The sequence below is a fragment of the Hippoglossus hippoglossus genome, chromosome 15, assembly GCF_009819705.1.
Source record: "Hippoglossus hippoglossus isolate fHipHip1 chromosome 15, fHipHip1.pri, whole genome shotgun sequence".
NCBI lineage: Eukaryota > Metazoa > Chordata > Actinopteri > Pleuronectiformes > Pleuronectidae > Hippoglossus > Hippoglossus hippoglossus.
In genome coordinates this window covers 24,852,010-24,866,551 of record NC_047165.1, presented here as the reverse complement: position 1 = coordinate 24,866,551, position 14,542 = coordinate 24,852,010, and the positions used below count along the sequence as shown (strand labels likewise).

Sequence of the window (14,542 nt, the reverse complement as noted above, 5' to 3'; positions counted from 1 at the left end):
TTTTTTAATTTAAAGGGGACATAGCATGCCCATTTTACCACAAGTTGATATGGTTCCTTGGGGTCTTAATGAAATGTCTGTAACATACTTTGGTCAAAATACCACAAGGATCATTTAAAACAGCACCCTTTTTACCCTGTATAAAACAGCCCTCCACAGAGTGACCTGTTTTGAGTGCCTGTTCCTTTAAATGCTAATGAGCCAGCTCCCCCCTCCCCCCTCTCCCCCCATGATTTTAAACGATATAAATTACATATTTTATATGATATAAATTATCAAATATGCATCCCATACTTTGTATTCCCCTTCTGTTGTCCTGGAGTTTTAATTTTCCCAATCACATAATTAAATGTCCCCCTCTGCCCATCCACTACAAGCACACAAGCAGACAGACAGAGAGAGAAAGAGAGGTGGGGGGGGGCCTATGAAGACCATCATTTACCCCCGAACCCCGACATTCAACGGGTACAACAACAAGCGGAGAAAGCAGAATCGCGGGCTGACCTTATATATACAGTCTATGGGGCTGACCAGCGGAGAAATGCTCGTCCCGTGTGAACAGCCAGGCGGCTGCGCGCTGGAGAACGGCGCTGCGCTGCCTCGCAGCTGCGCTTCCGCATCCGGTGTTAACCCGGCGTAACTACTGTAACCCGGCGTACAGTAGAGCTGAACACTGCGGAAGTCTTCCACACAGCTGGCAGTGTGGAAGACCGCTGCGAGGCAGCGCAGCGCCGTTCTCAAGCACGCAGCCGCCTGGCTGTTCACACGGGACGAGCATTTCTCCGCTGGTCAGCCCCATAGACTGTATATATAAGGTCAGCCCGCGATTCTGCTTTCTCCGCTTGTTGTTGTACCCGTTGAATGTCGGGGTTCGGGGGTTACAGTAGCGCTGAACACTGCGGAAGTCTTCCACACTGCTGGCTGTGCTGGCTGTGCTGCGCTGACACAAATTCCAGCTCACGCACGGGAGAGCGAGCGGTCGCTCCCGAGCAGCTGCTGCAGCCTCCCAGTCCCAACGATCCAGACAAATGCCACATGTGAGTGAATCGCGGGCTGACCAGCGGAGAAATGCTCGTCCCGTGTGAACAGCGCGGCTGCGTGCTTGGGAACGGCGCTGCGCTGCCTCACTGCCTCCGGTGTAAACCCGGAAGTAACGAGTGTGGGGGGATGGGGGGGGGGGGGGGGGGGGGGGGGGGGGTGGGGGGTGGGCCAAGACCATGTAGGGAGACTTCCAGTTCCTTGTTACGACACAATACCCAGGAAGCGCAATCGAGTCGCTCAAGCATGACGTTTCTGACTTAGAGGAACTATAACAAAACGCGCGAGTGTTTTTTTCCCAGAGTTTTTGGGTTGGTAGACATGCCAGATACCCACATTAACCTGTAGAAGCACTAACAAAGTGGAATTTGCATGCTATGTCCCCTTTAACAAATAGTGTTACTGCTGTGACTGATAACTGAGATGTGTTCTGCCAGTAAGTCAAACAGAGAAAACGTTTTTTCAGAGGTTTCCTCTAGCAGGGGTGTTCACTGTCTGTGGAAATGGGAGAGAAAGAAAGGGAATGTTTAGAGTTGTATTATTGTAGTGGTGTATTGGAGGTGTATTAATCAGTATATTTGGTATTGACACATAATGATGATTATGGTTTTGGTCTTTGGCCACAGTGCAGATGTGCACATAGTCCAACTCTCAAACCATATACATACCTGTTTCTGTATGGGCCTACACATTTTAGGATTTTACACAAAACAACCACAAACAATAAACTAGAAGGGTGCTAGGAGAGTGCATACCTCCACCTTATCTCGCCATGTTAAAGAAAGTATTAAAAAATCTGCCCGTTTATCCAGATATGCTCCAAAATGTAAATGGTTCAGCCTCGGGTCATGCCCCACCCCTCTACCAAATATCAAGGAAATCAGTATGGTTGTTTTTGAAGTAATCCTGCAATCAGTCAATCAATCAGTCAATCAATCAGTAAGACTTTATACAACACTTTTCATACAAACAAAATGTAACACCAAGTGCTTTGCATAACCCATCCCCCAACAAGTACACACACACACACATACCTATGCACATAAATAAAGCAGGGGCTTAATACAGCGCTAAGAATAAAAAAAAACACTGAGTAAAAACAGTAACTGACGAAATAATATCTCACCAATCTTCAGGTCTTGTACACGGGCCCTCTCTCACTCCCTTTGTTCTTTTTCCTGTTTCTCTCTCTCTCTCTCTCTCTCCCTCCTCCCATCTGCAGATACTGGATAAGTTGTTGGACAGGGAGAGTCAGACCCACAAGCCTCAGACTTTAAGCTCATTCTATTCAAGCAAGCCAGCAGCTGGCAGCCAGCGCAGCCCATCCAAACACACTGCTTCTGGCCACAGTGGAGTGGGCGGAGCCACAGGGGGTGTATCTAAACACGCTCCTTCATCTTCCTCTGCGACCACTGTGGCAGCCTCTTCCTCCAGCTCTACGTCTGCTGTGACACTGGCTGGAGAAGAGGTGCCTCATCAGGCTGAACTCAACCCAGTTCCGAGCAGTGCCGCAGGGGAGAGTACTGCTGAGACCAGGGAGCATGGTGAGAACCCCCATGACCCCCACTTTTGGTGCCACAATCTATAACTTTATTATTACTTTATTATTTATTATACTAAATAGTTATTAGACATCTGTGTTATACAGTAATAGGTCTCTTTATGTTGTTGTTGGTTGTAAACATACAGGTAGTACTACAGTATACGTTTCAACACAAACATTTTTGAAATGCTTTTCGTGTGGGGCTCTTGACATGGTTCACATGTCTGAAACCGAGGATTCTTGTGCTTCCATATATTTTGGAAGTCACTCTAAGGTAACACAGTTGTCTTTTACAGAGATAGACCTCTGTTTGTTTTGTGTCCTTACAGTATCAGATGGGCCTCCTCCATCGAGTGACCAGCAGAGTGAAACAGCTCCGTTTAAGCTGGAGGCCACCGTGCCTAGTCGGCTGGCGCTGGGGGCGCGCTGTGGTTACAGCCAACGCTGCTGGGGCTCACCAGTCCGTCAGAAGAAGAAACACACTGGTACACATTTTGACAATAATATCTATATTTTTTTATCGATCTAACTGGTAGAGCATTAGAGAAAATATAGAATTTACACTATGATCAGACTGTCAGTGCCGTTTTAACCTGGGTCATATATGTGGCATTCTTCCACATACAGTTTCTCCACATACAGTTTTTATACATTATATCATACTTACTGAAAAAGCCTCATCAACACACATAACAATTATGGGAAACACGATGTTATGTGCATGATTTTTTCACAGGCATGGCGAGTATTGATAGCAGTGCTCCAGAGACGACCTCCGACAGTTCCCCCACCCTTAGCCGCCGACCGCTCCGGGGTGGCTGGGCAGCAACATCTTGGGGGCGTGGCCAGGACAGTGATAGCATCAGCAGTTCATCATCTGATTCGTTGGGCTCTTCCTCCTCCAGTGGCTCTCGTAGGGCTGGTGGTGGGGCCAGAGCCAAGAGCAATGACACCAGCAGGTAAACGCGCACTTCTTCCTCATCAGGTCACAAGTAAAAGCACATTACTAGGGTCACAGAGACGACCTTTAACAATAACAGATTCACCGTAAAAAAAAATGTTTACACAATGATGTCTGTCAAAGGTGGTTGTGACTCATTCCTTATCAGTTGTAAACAGTAAAGATTTCAGTTGTGGTCACTTTTTTATTGACTTTTTAGGACTCATAAGAACTGTCAGTAATAATTATCAGGTCTACCTTTTGTCGTTTTCCCAGGTTTTTCTTAAAACTATGTTTTACTTTTCCCTGTGTTCAGGTACAAAGGACGACGTCCAGAGTGCCATGCCCCCCATGTGCCCAACCAGCCGTCAGAGGCAGCAGCCCATTTTTACTTTGAACTCGCCAAGACGGTTCTGATCAAAGCTGGAGGAAACTCCTCAACTTCCATTTTCACCCAGCCCTCTGCCAGTGGGGGCCACCAGGGGCCCCACAGAAACCTGCACCTGTGTGCCTTTGAGATTGGCCTGTATGCGCTTGGCCTCCACAACTTTGTCTCACCCAACTGGCTGTCCAGGACCTACTCCTCACATGTGTCCTGGATAACTGGTGAGGGGGAGTGTGTGTGGGTGTGTGTGGGTGGGTGTGTGGGTGAAATATATAGGCGTTAGACAGAAACACGAAGATTTTCTGATCCAGTGTGTTTTCATCCCTCAGGCCAGGCCATGGAGATCGGCAGTGCTGCTCTCAATATTTTGGTGGAGTGCTGGGATGGTCACCTTACCCCTCCAGAGGTGGCATCCCTAGCAGACCGAGCCTCGCGGGCCAGGGACCTCAACATGGTTCGTGCAGCAGCGGAGCTGGCCCTAAGCTGCTTGCCACATGCTCATGCCCTGAATCCTAATGAAATACAGAGAGCCCTGGTGCAATGCAAAGAGCAGGTACGGTGGGAGTGGGTTAATGGTTAAATAACTGTATATACTGTTTATAGTGTAAAAGGGTTAGTCACCCAGAAATGAAAATTCACTAAATATCTACTCACCACTATGCCAATGGAGGGGTGGGTGAAGTTAGATGTTAGATGCTGCTGAATGCTGAATAGAAAAAACTAATCAAGACACATAAAACATGATTTATTGTGGTACATAAGGTAAAATTAATGATTGATAGACATATTTCACTCTGTCCCCGCCTGTGTCTGTGTCCCTCCAGGACAATGTGATGCTGGAGAAGGCCTGCATGGCAGTAGAGGAAGCAGCCAAGGGGGGAGGTGTGTATCCTGAGGTTCTGTTTGAGGTCGCTCACCAGTGGTACTGGCTGTATGAGCAGTCAGTGGGCGGGGGCTCAGGTCAGCAGAGGGAGACCTCTGGGCGCTGTGGGGCAAACGGGGGCTCGGGCAGAAGGCTCATGGAATCCAGCTGTGGTGTCCATGACAGTGGGGCCAACATGGAGTCTTCGGGGGTTGCAACTGTCACAGCCTCAGTCACTGCAGCAGCCGTTGTACCCGTCATCTCCGTGGGCTCCACCATCTACCAGTCCCATGCCATGCCCGGGCAGGCCATAGCTCACCCCCACAGCCAAGGCCTCCACCCCTACACCACCATCCAGGCCCATCTCCCCACCGTCTGCACTCCCCAGTACCTGGGACATCCTCTGCAGCATGTCGCCCGACCCACGGTCTTCCCTGTGTCTGGGGCTGCATATCCACAGGTCAGAGGTTCTCTTGATTCCATCACTGGGCTTTTGTGGAATTTTGTATTATTAACATACAGCTGAAAAGGTGTCCACAGATGGAAAGTACAGATTTGATGATGTGTTCATATCTTACAAAGACAGGCTGTCGATCTACACACATTTGACACATTCGCTAAGCCATGTGCCCGTTGATACAATATCAAGAGTGGCTAGTCATTATCTTTTCATTATAAGTTAATCTGCTGATTGTATAATTGATTCGTGATTTGAATTATTTTCTGTGGATTTATTATTTATTTAATTTAAGGGAATACATGGCATAAGCATTGATAATTCATTTGAAACTGACTTAAAACTTAACATCAATGTTGACTTTGTATTCACAACTGTTCTTGATATGTTCTTTGCAGTGTTCACTGCACTGCATGACACATGCATAAATATATATATGTCTGTGTGTGTACATGTACATGTGTGTGTGTGTACATCTTCAGGGAATGCACCCAGCCTTCATCGGGGCCCAGTTCCCTTTCGCAGTGGCCACTGGCCCCCAGCCACCTATGGCAGCCACAGCTGTGACTTTCCCTGGTGTCCCCGTACCGTCCATGACTCAGATCGCCGTCCACCCCTACCACACTGAGACCGGCCTGCCCCTTGGCACCACTGTAGCAGGTCAGGAAGACACACTATTTGGGTGTTTAGTCTGTTTTAAACCAAGCAATGATCAATGTTCTTAAAATGTAGGCCATCTTAGATAAAGTACATTGGTTTATGTTACCATAGGATGCAATTGTTCAACTGTGATCAACAGTATGATGTGCCATGTTTTACAGTAGGCAGCGTCCACGCCGGCTCCACCATCCAGACCATCCAGGGAGCATCTTTACCCTCTCTCTCCTCTCAGCCAGGCTCATTGGTCAGCACTCCTTTCCCAGCAGAGGACGAGCAGCACAGCCAGCCAATCAGCCAGCAGGGTCTGCACTACCTTCACTCTGCCTACAGAGTTGGTGAGGAGTGTGTGAGCTGTGACAAATGTTCCTCTAAGCAGAATTCATATAGTAAAGAAGGTTAACTGAACAATGTGATCTCTACTGTTCTCCTTTGTGAAGGTATGCTAGCATTGGAAATGCTGGGCAGGAGGGCTCACAATGATCACCCCAACAACTTCTCCAGGAGTCCACCTTATACTGAGGATGTCAAATGGCTGCTGGGACTGGCTGCAAGGCTAGGTTAGTCTGCAAAATTATTGACAATGAAAAACAAAAACGAATATATTCACTGAAAGTTATTGATGGTTGTCCACCAAGATGTAAATCAGAGCAAAAACCAAGACATGATCCTGAAGTAGCTGGCTGTAGAGCTCAGAGATGGGACTGTGATCACACTGCACGATAATGTGCTGGTCCTGGGCACAGTTGAGAGTTTAACACAAGCAAAGTGTCGAAACTCGCTCTGACTTTACAAAATGATACAAACATGATTTTTGTGGGTGCATTTATAAAGGCCCTATCCTAGTACTGCACTAATGAATTGCTCTCAACATGGCTGTAATCTTTGCCCCTAAGGCAAGCATTGCCTCAGTCTATAAGCAGTAGGTCAAAGAGACAGTTTGTTTAGCACTGAATTGTTTAATTGAAGAGGTAATACTTGTGCGCACAAATCAACACTTCTAAAGAAGTGACAAAGAGGGAACACTGAGTACTCTTCATACAGCTGGACAGCCAACCCATCGTGTATATGTGTGTGTGTGTGTATATATATATATATATATATATATATATATATATATATATATATATATATATATATATATATATATATATATATATATATATATATATATACACACATACTCACCCTAACCCTTGGGCTGTCAAAATTAACGCATTAACGCGGGATGATTAATTTGTGGAATTAACGCGTTAATAAACACAGTTTCTCTGGTCACAGCTGCTCAGTGATCAGAGCTGGAGTTTCTGTGTCCTCCTCCACTCTGCTCTCACTTGAACTAATAAACACTCATCACTAGTTATCAGGACCTGATCAGCACATGAAGTGACTTAGTGTTTGTTTGATTCGCTCCAGACTTTATGAGGCTGCATTTAAACATCATGAAAATGACTTGTCAACAAGTTGCGCTGATCACTGAGCAGCTGTGACCAGAGAAACTCTGTGTTTCACTGTTCTTCTACAAAGTCACTGACCGGCTGCTTCACGTGAACGAGCTCTGATCTCACTGCGTGTGTCGCTCTGAGCGAGTGAGTGGGGGCGGGTAGGGGTACATGGAGCGGGTCATTCTGCGCATGCGTTAATAAAATGTATGCGTTAATTTTGACAGCCCTAATATATATATATATATATATATATATATATATATATATATATATATATATATATATATATATATATATATATATACATCAAATCTGGAGGAAACCAGGTACCGCTTATTAACCCAATCAAACATCTCTGGAGAGACTTGAAAGTGGCTGTCCACTGACAGTCCCCATCCAACCAGGGTGTTCAATGGTGTTCACAGGGCTTGCAACCCTTTTTTTACGATACATGACCAATTTTTGGACAGTGATCTTGGACAAGGCAACCAGGAGCAAGTTCAGCTAACTCTGGCTCTCTTGGTGTCGCATGGCTTAACGGAGCCTAATATTAGAAAACCTTTCTTATCTGGTTCTGTTCACTCTGGTTCTGTTTTCTGATTTAGCTGCTAGTTCAGGGGAAAGAACATTAGTTTTGGATTATGAACAATCTTTTTGGAATATTGATTCACAGAAAAACATAAAAATAATTGTCAGTGTTTCTTTAGCTAAAGCTGAGGTTCATGTCTGATGAGGTCTGTCTGACGAAGATGCTGCCTTCACAGTAACCTCCACCAAGGGGGAGGTTACCACAACACAACACTTCTTTTTATCATTTTCTAACATTGTGAGATATCTTCGTTTATTTCTCAGAGAATAATTCATGGCTCTTGATGAAAAAGTCAGGCATATTTAGGGAGCTGATCTTAATGGTGAGAAATTTGTTGCAGATCCAAATAAAAATCTGGATCTAGTGAATATAAATGTGACGTATGCACTCTACAGAGAGCCATTCTAGGTACGGGATGTGTTTAACAGTGTGTGGATGTGTGAAATTAATCGATGATCAATCCACTCTGCTATGAAGAAAGAATTTACCAATTAAAAAAAAAAAAAAGAAGATAGGCATCTTGGCACTGAAGCGTAAAAATACGTTTGATTAATTGTGAAATTGTAGCCTGTCAGAGGACGTCAGCTGAGTAGGTGGTCCTTCATATATGGCCCCGGACGAATTTGCGTTCACACAGCACAAAGAATGTGTTTTGTGTGTGTTTGGCTGCAAATGTTGACACACATAAAATACAATTTAGGGACTGTTTCCTCCGACTTAACAGTCACTTGCTGTTTTGTCTGAACATCCATTCATCTCCTTTCTCTTTCTTCTCTCTGCCTATCCATCCTGTCAGGAGTCAACTACGTGTACCAGTTCTGTGTCGGAGCAGCAAAAGGTGTCCTCAGTCCATTTGTTCTGCAGGAGATCATCATGGAGGCCCTGCAGAGACTGAACCCAGCCCATATCCACGCTCATCTCCGAACACCTGCTTTCCATCAGCTCGTCCAGCGCTGCCAACAGGCCTACCTGCAGGTACGATGCGTCTACGCCCACGCTGCAGCCATTCCAGTGCAGTCTGACAAGTCAATAAACCAGAGATGTCTTTAAATCAGGTTCAAAGCATCATATTATGAAGGCATTCCAGAGCTATTGTGAGCAGACAGGATCATGTTTATGTCCACATTGCAATGCATAACTTGATCATACTCACATACTCTAAATAAAGATGATATGAATGCTGCCATATTGCACCCAGGACGTCATTAGGAGACAGAGTCCGATACAAACACACTCAACCAATCGCAAGTCAGTCTCAGCTGTCAATCGGGATGTTTCATCCCGTTTTTATAACATGTCATGTATATAGTCCAATCATGTATATATTTATATTGTAATAATGCCACTTTATTTAGACTTTTGATGACAAATGATTTGTTATTCTAAGTATGGAGACAAGTCGTCAAAATTGTGGGAACACTTTACTTTCAAGCCTTCAGAGGTGACCATTAGCTGCTAATGTGCTAGGCAGATTTCACATGGTGCAGCAGCACAACATCACTGTCAGAGCTTTTGAAGAGAAAACATGTTGGTGCCATTCATCTTCTTCTTCTGGTGGATTGTAAACAACTTTAAGGTTAATGCCGCTCTGAAGCGGGTTGACTTTGAGGCTTTAATGTAAAGTGTTCATATACTGACTGTTGCTTCCCTGACTCAACGAGGAGGGAGAAAGCAGCAGTGGACAAGAGACCCATAGGTTGATTGTAGAGAGCAAGCTGCAGTTGCGAACACAAAGCAGTGAAGCGAAAACGTTTGTGTTCATAAGCATAAAAACAACTTGCTGGAAGATGTTGACTTCAGCCCAGTGCAGCTTCTCTGCTGTGAGTGACAGAGATTCTGCTGAGAGACTCCTCAGGTCACACAGAGGCATACTCAGCGGGCCAAGCCGTTTTAACATATGTTAGCCAGGTTTGATCGAACGTCATTTCGACTAGTTGTACTTTTGATTTGTAAGATTTCTATATCATCATTCTGACTAATCAAAACAATAAAATACAATTTTCAACATTTGTGATTACATTTGACTAGTAATATTTAAACTACTTTTGCAAGTTTCTCATTAAAGATATCTAAAATTGAAGTCTGACCAGTCATAGTTCAAGTTCATATTTTCAACACCATTTTGTCTAGTTCAAATTTAAATAAACATGTCTTGAACTGAGGTAAATGAAAGATATCTTAAACTTGAATTATGACTAGTCAGAATAAATTTTGGATATCTGAAACCGAAAGTATGAGTCATAATAAAGTTGCAGGTATCTGAGAGAAATCCCACCCACATTGGTGGGACAGAGTGGGATTTTAAAACATTTTTTTAAATGCATCGTCCTTATGTCCATTTTGCTAGGCATCAAGCATACGGTTCTCAACAGGCAGACAGACCATAGCTTAACACCGGCCCTGTTCTGTCTAGGCGTTGTGTGTGGGTGTGTCGGTGTGTTTGATGAAACACATCAAACATGTTGGAGGCCATGAAAAGTCCAGGGATGTGGGAAGAGGTTCAGGCATTCTGTTCTGCTGTTAAAAATAGAAAAAGTTATAGCTTGTTATAGCACATCTTTGATAAAGGTATTGTCCATGTCTGTCCCAGCTGCCTGTAGAATCACACCTGCTTCTTTCTGCCTCTGCCTTTTTCCCCGCAGTACATCCACCACCGGCTCATCCACCTGACACCTGCTGACTATGATGACTTTGTCAACATCATCCGCAGCGCTCGAGGTGCTTTCTGCCTGACGCCTGTGGGTATGATGCAGTTTAACGATGTGCTGCAGAACCTGAAGAGAGGCAAGCAGACAAAGGAGCTGTGGCAGCGCATTTCCCTGGAGATGGCAACCTTCTCCCCTTAAGCAGCACCCTGAGCAAGGGTGTGCTGGGCCTGGGCCTGAATCAAGCTTGACAAGTCCCACCTAGCGCACCCTCAGCCTCTAACACTGCTACTGCCGCTGCACTGAGCTGGCCACATTCTGTCTGGTTCTGTCAGGGATCCTGTTCCCTGCGATGTGGACTCAGCAAACACAGCACACAGGCAGGACAATCAGCTCCTGTAACCCTGACCAACAGGGACTTCCTTTTTTATGGGTGTGTCCACCGACCTTGCTCTCCTCTGGTCTTGACTGACTCCTCACTCTTGTTTTATCATAGTTTATGTTTGTTTAACTGTGGAATTAAAGTGTACTCCTACCTTTCTGCAGCTCAATTCATCTTTTCCATTTCCCCTACACTGAAGACATTTGAAGGGGATCTGTCACCCTCCATCCTCACTTAATTTCCTATGTTTCGTAGTCGAGTTTAGTTTTGTTTTGAATGAAACCACTGAGTGTGAGTCAATTTCATGCTGCAACATTCCTGTCCAGAGTGGTAGATGCTGTGAGGCCTCATTCACTAAATGTTTGTCACTATGGATCTGAATCTTTGCAGTTTGGGAGAAAAGGAAGATTAACAGGGAAAAAAGGTTTAATATGAGAAAATATATTGTCAGTACAGGTGAGGATTTTTCTGTATTTGTTTAATCTTTTTTGATATTTTGTATAGAATCTGACATGTATGGAGAGAGGAATGGGAAGAGACAGAATATTAAAGGTTGTTTTGTTGTGTGGGATCCACATTTACATTTCAGTGCGCCTGAGGAGCAATGTGAACTCAGCTCCAGACCAAAACCTGAGGCCAGCAAACACTGCTGGGCCACACAGGGCCACTGAGGGCCTTCTCCATGGTCACTCTTACTCTGTGTTAGAACATCATCAGTTGGGCTGAGTATCGTTTGACTCTTTTTTTTTTTTTTTTTTTTATATATATATCCAATTTTTTGGAGCTCCTAAAGGCAACACATCTAGGAATATATAAAGTTCTTTTCTCCTGTCCTGTTAAGGGCTCCACATATTTTCAGTATCAATCTTAACAGATTTTTTTTGAAATTGTCAGAAACAAATTTGTCCAATTCAGTCCATAATACTGATTGAAATTATATCAAAAGAAAAAATAACTAAATTGGGATTCACATGAAGTGAAAGGAAGAGTTTACATGACATAGATAAGAAGCATTCAATGCCACAAGTTTTTGATTATCAGTAATATTCCTAAAGTAATAGGATTCTATACCTGACCCTTCTTTTCAGCATTCAAGTGATTGACAGGTTCAAACACAGACAGGAGTAGCTGGTGAAGATGACAGTCCCACATACTTCCCCATCAAAATGTGGGGTAGCAGCAGTGCACTGATTCTTAGTGGATTTTGTGAAGTTAAACAGACTTTGATTTGCAAAACTAAGTTTTCCCAAGGTTTTACAAGGGATAGCATTTGGTTTGGCATCTCACGGCGAAGCATGTGGGGTTGTCCCACAGTGGATCGACGGGGACTTTGTCTCATTTTCAGCCATCTCCTTCAAAGTTCACACTTAAACAATGTGTTCATGTATTAAGAGGAGACACAGTGGTCTGGCTATGGAAAGTCCTGCTTCACACAATTCCACTCACCTGGATCTGTGTGCTTAGCTTGTAGACCATGGTGCTGTTACTTTCCATCTTTGTCCAGGCACCTGCTGTGGTTCTGAACGTGCCTCTTTGATCAGCTTTGGGCCTCACAGGTGAAGGTGACTTAGTAGAAAATGTACTGTGATATTTTTGTATTCCTAAAAAAGTGTAGCTTGATTGAAAAGTTCTATATGTACTGATTGCAAAAGGTTCTAAATTAGTGTGAAAAGAATAAATAAAAAATATTAAAGCAATACTGAATGTGTAGAGTTTACTTAATAAAGACAATTAAAAACTCTTTTAGTGTGACTGATGTGTGGGTATCATTCTGGGGTGTGATTATTTTCTCAAAAGAGGTCAAGCCACGTTCTGCTCCTTAGACTACGTGCAGATTATCAGCAGTGACCACAAGAGGGAGCAGCAGGATCATTCATCAGACCATAAATCTGCTCTCCGTTATTTTCTAAGTATAACACAACATCTGTGCTATGCTAGCACAGCAGAGTAGGTCTACCTTCAATATGCATGTGAGAACAAAATAAATGGCTTTGTTTCCTTATCAGTATTCACGACTGCTGTAAACCAAATGATTTAGCTGCATCTAGTGGCTCTCAGCAGATGCTGACAAACAAACAAACAAACCAATCAACCAACAGACAGGGATATAACCTTTGTGGAGATAATACATGATGAGTGGAAGGGTTCCTGCAACATTGGTATAATGCTTTGAAAGAACAGCAGTGATATTAAGCCAGAATTCAAACCGGAACCTTATTGCTGTGAGGCGACAGTACTAACCACTGCCCCTCCGTGATGCACTATACATAAATCATTTCTCTTCCTTTCTATCTTCCAGATGTCTTGCTGTTTTTGCAGTATCCTGTCTGCCTGCCTGTACTTCATGCTTGTTTACTGGACTTTGGATTCCTGCCCGGGAGTTTCTGGATTTGTTTGCCCTGTTGGACTGTATTCTTTACTTTTGAGCCTTGCTTCATCATCCCATGAGTCGTCGTTGTTTTTTTGTTAATGAAGTCACTGGACTAATTAGCTCTGCCACTAGTGTCTGCATCAGGGTCCTTTCCCCTGTGTTCCTGGCATCAACAATGACAATCTGCTGCACCAGCTGCATTAAGCCCTATGATACTAATTGTGATTTGTGAATATGGGCTATAGAAATAAAATTAGATTGATTGATTGATCAGCATATTTGGCTCGACGTGTACAGTTAACCAGGACCAACTGTAAAATGTATATACTGTACATGGTATTGCATTATATCATTCAAATTCAAATCGATTTATTTGTATAGCGCCAAAACATACATTATCTCAAGCCACTTTTTATAGTAAGGTGGAGACCGTATGTTATAAAGCAACCCAAAAGTTCCCACAATCAGCAAACATTCTGTAACAGTGGAGAGAAAAACATTCTCTATTTACAAACGGAAGAAGTCTTGGCCTAAGGGATGGTTCAGGTCTTACCTGAGCCAATCCAAACAATGGGCTTTATCAAAGGAGTCTAACCTTAAATGTCTGCCTCCTGGGATCAATTTGGATAATAGTCTCCGTATCAACAGCTCACCTCGTTTTTACAGGGGAAATATGCAGAAACGTTAGGGAGAGCCACAACGGCAGGGATTCTTTTCCCAGGATGGACGGAAGGGCAAGTCACAAGGAGTCAGTACAAACCAATCAGCACAACACATAATCAAAAACTAGAATTACCACATTGCGATTGTATGCCTCTGTCAACCAGTGCAGTGTCTTTCTACATACATTTTTTTTCCAGATTAATAACAGGTCACTGTGAGCTGAAATCTAATCAGTTCATCTTTGAGTCCAAGTGACAACTGATCAAAAGTTGAAGAAATTGAGATATCACTTTCACAAGGCAAAACCTGTGTTATGAGAGGTCACAGTGACCTTGTCCACCAAATTCTAATCAGGTCATCTATTAGTCCAATCGAATTGTCAGATGTAATGAAATTCCCTTTGGGCATTCCTGATATATCGTGTTCATAAGAACGTGGGGTCCTGTGACCTTTTGACCATCAGCCACCAAAATCGAATCAGTTCATCTTTGAGTCCATTTGAATGTTTGAAGTAAATTTGAAGAAATTCCCTAAAACTGATCTTAAGAAGAAAAATAGAAACATT

General features: G+C 43.7%; 1 protein-coding gene across 4 annotated transcripts in view; it reads left to right on the top strand.

Moving 5' to 3' along the window:
* zswim8 (zinc finger, SWIM-type containing 8) overlaps positions 1-11,825 on the top strand; it is a 31,777-nt gene extending 19,952 nt beyond the window's left edge. For all 4 annotated transcript variants that reach the window (XM_034609435.1, XM_034609434.1, XM_034609433.1 and 1 more), the window contains 11 exons: positions 2,261-2,582; positions 2,911-3,066; positions 3,318-3,540; positions 3,838-4,127; positions 4,236-4,459; positions 4,731-5,228; positions 5,708-5,885; positions 6,047-6,220; positions 6,323-6,442; positions 8,713-8,891; positions 10,559-11,825. In XM_034609435.1, the coding sequence (XP_034465326.1) occupies positions 2,261-2,582; positions 2,911-3,066; positions 3,318-3,540; positions 3,838-4,127; positions 4,236-4,459; positions 4,731-5,228; positions 5,708-5,885; positions 6,047-6,220; positions 6,323-6,442; positions 8,713-8,891; positions 10,559-10,762 (2,568 nt within the window). In that variant the 3' untranslated portion in view covers positions 10,763-11,825. The remainder of the gene's footprint in view (positions 1-2,260; positions 2,583-2,910; positions 3,067-3,317; positions 3,541-3,837; positions 4,128-4,235; positions 4,460-4,730; positions 5,229-5,707; positions 5,886-6,046; positions 6,221-6,322; positions 6,443-8,712; positions 8,892-10,558) is intronic.
* Positions 11,826-14,542: the final 2,717 nt, after the last annotated feature.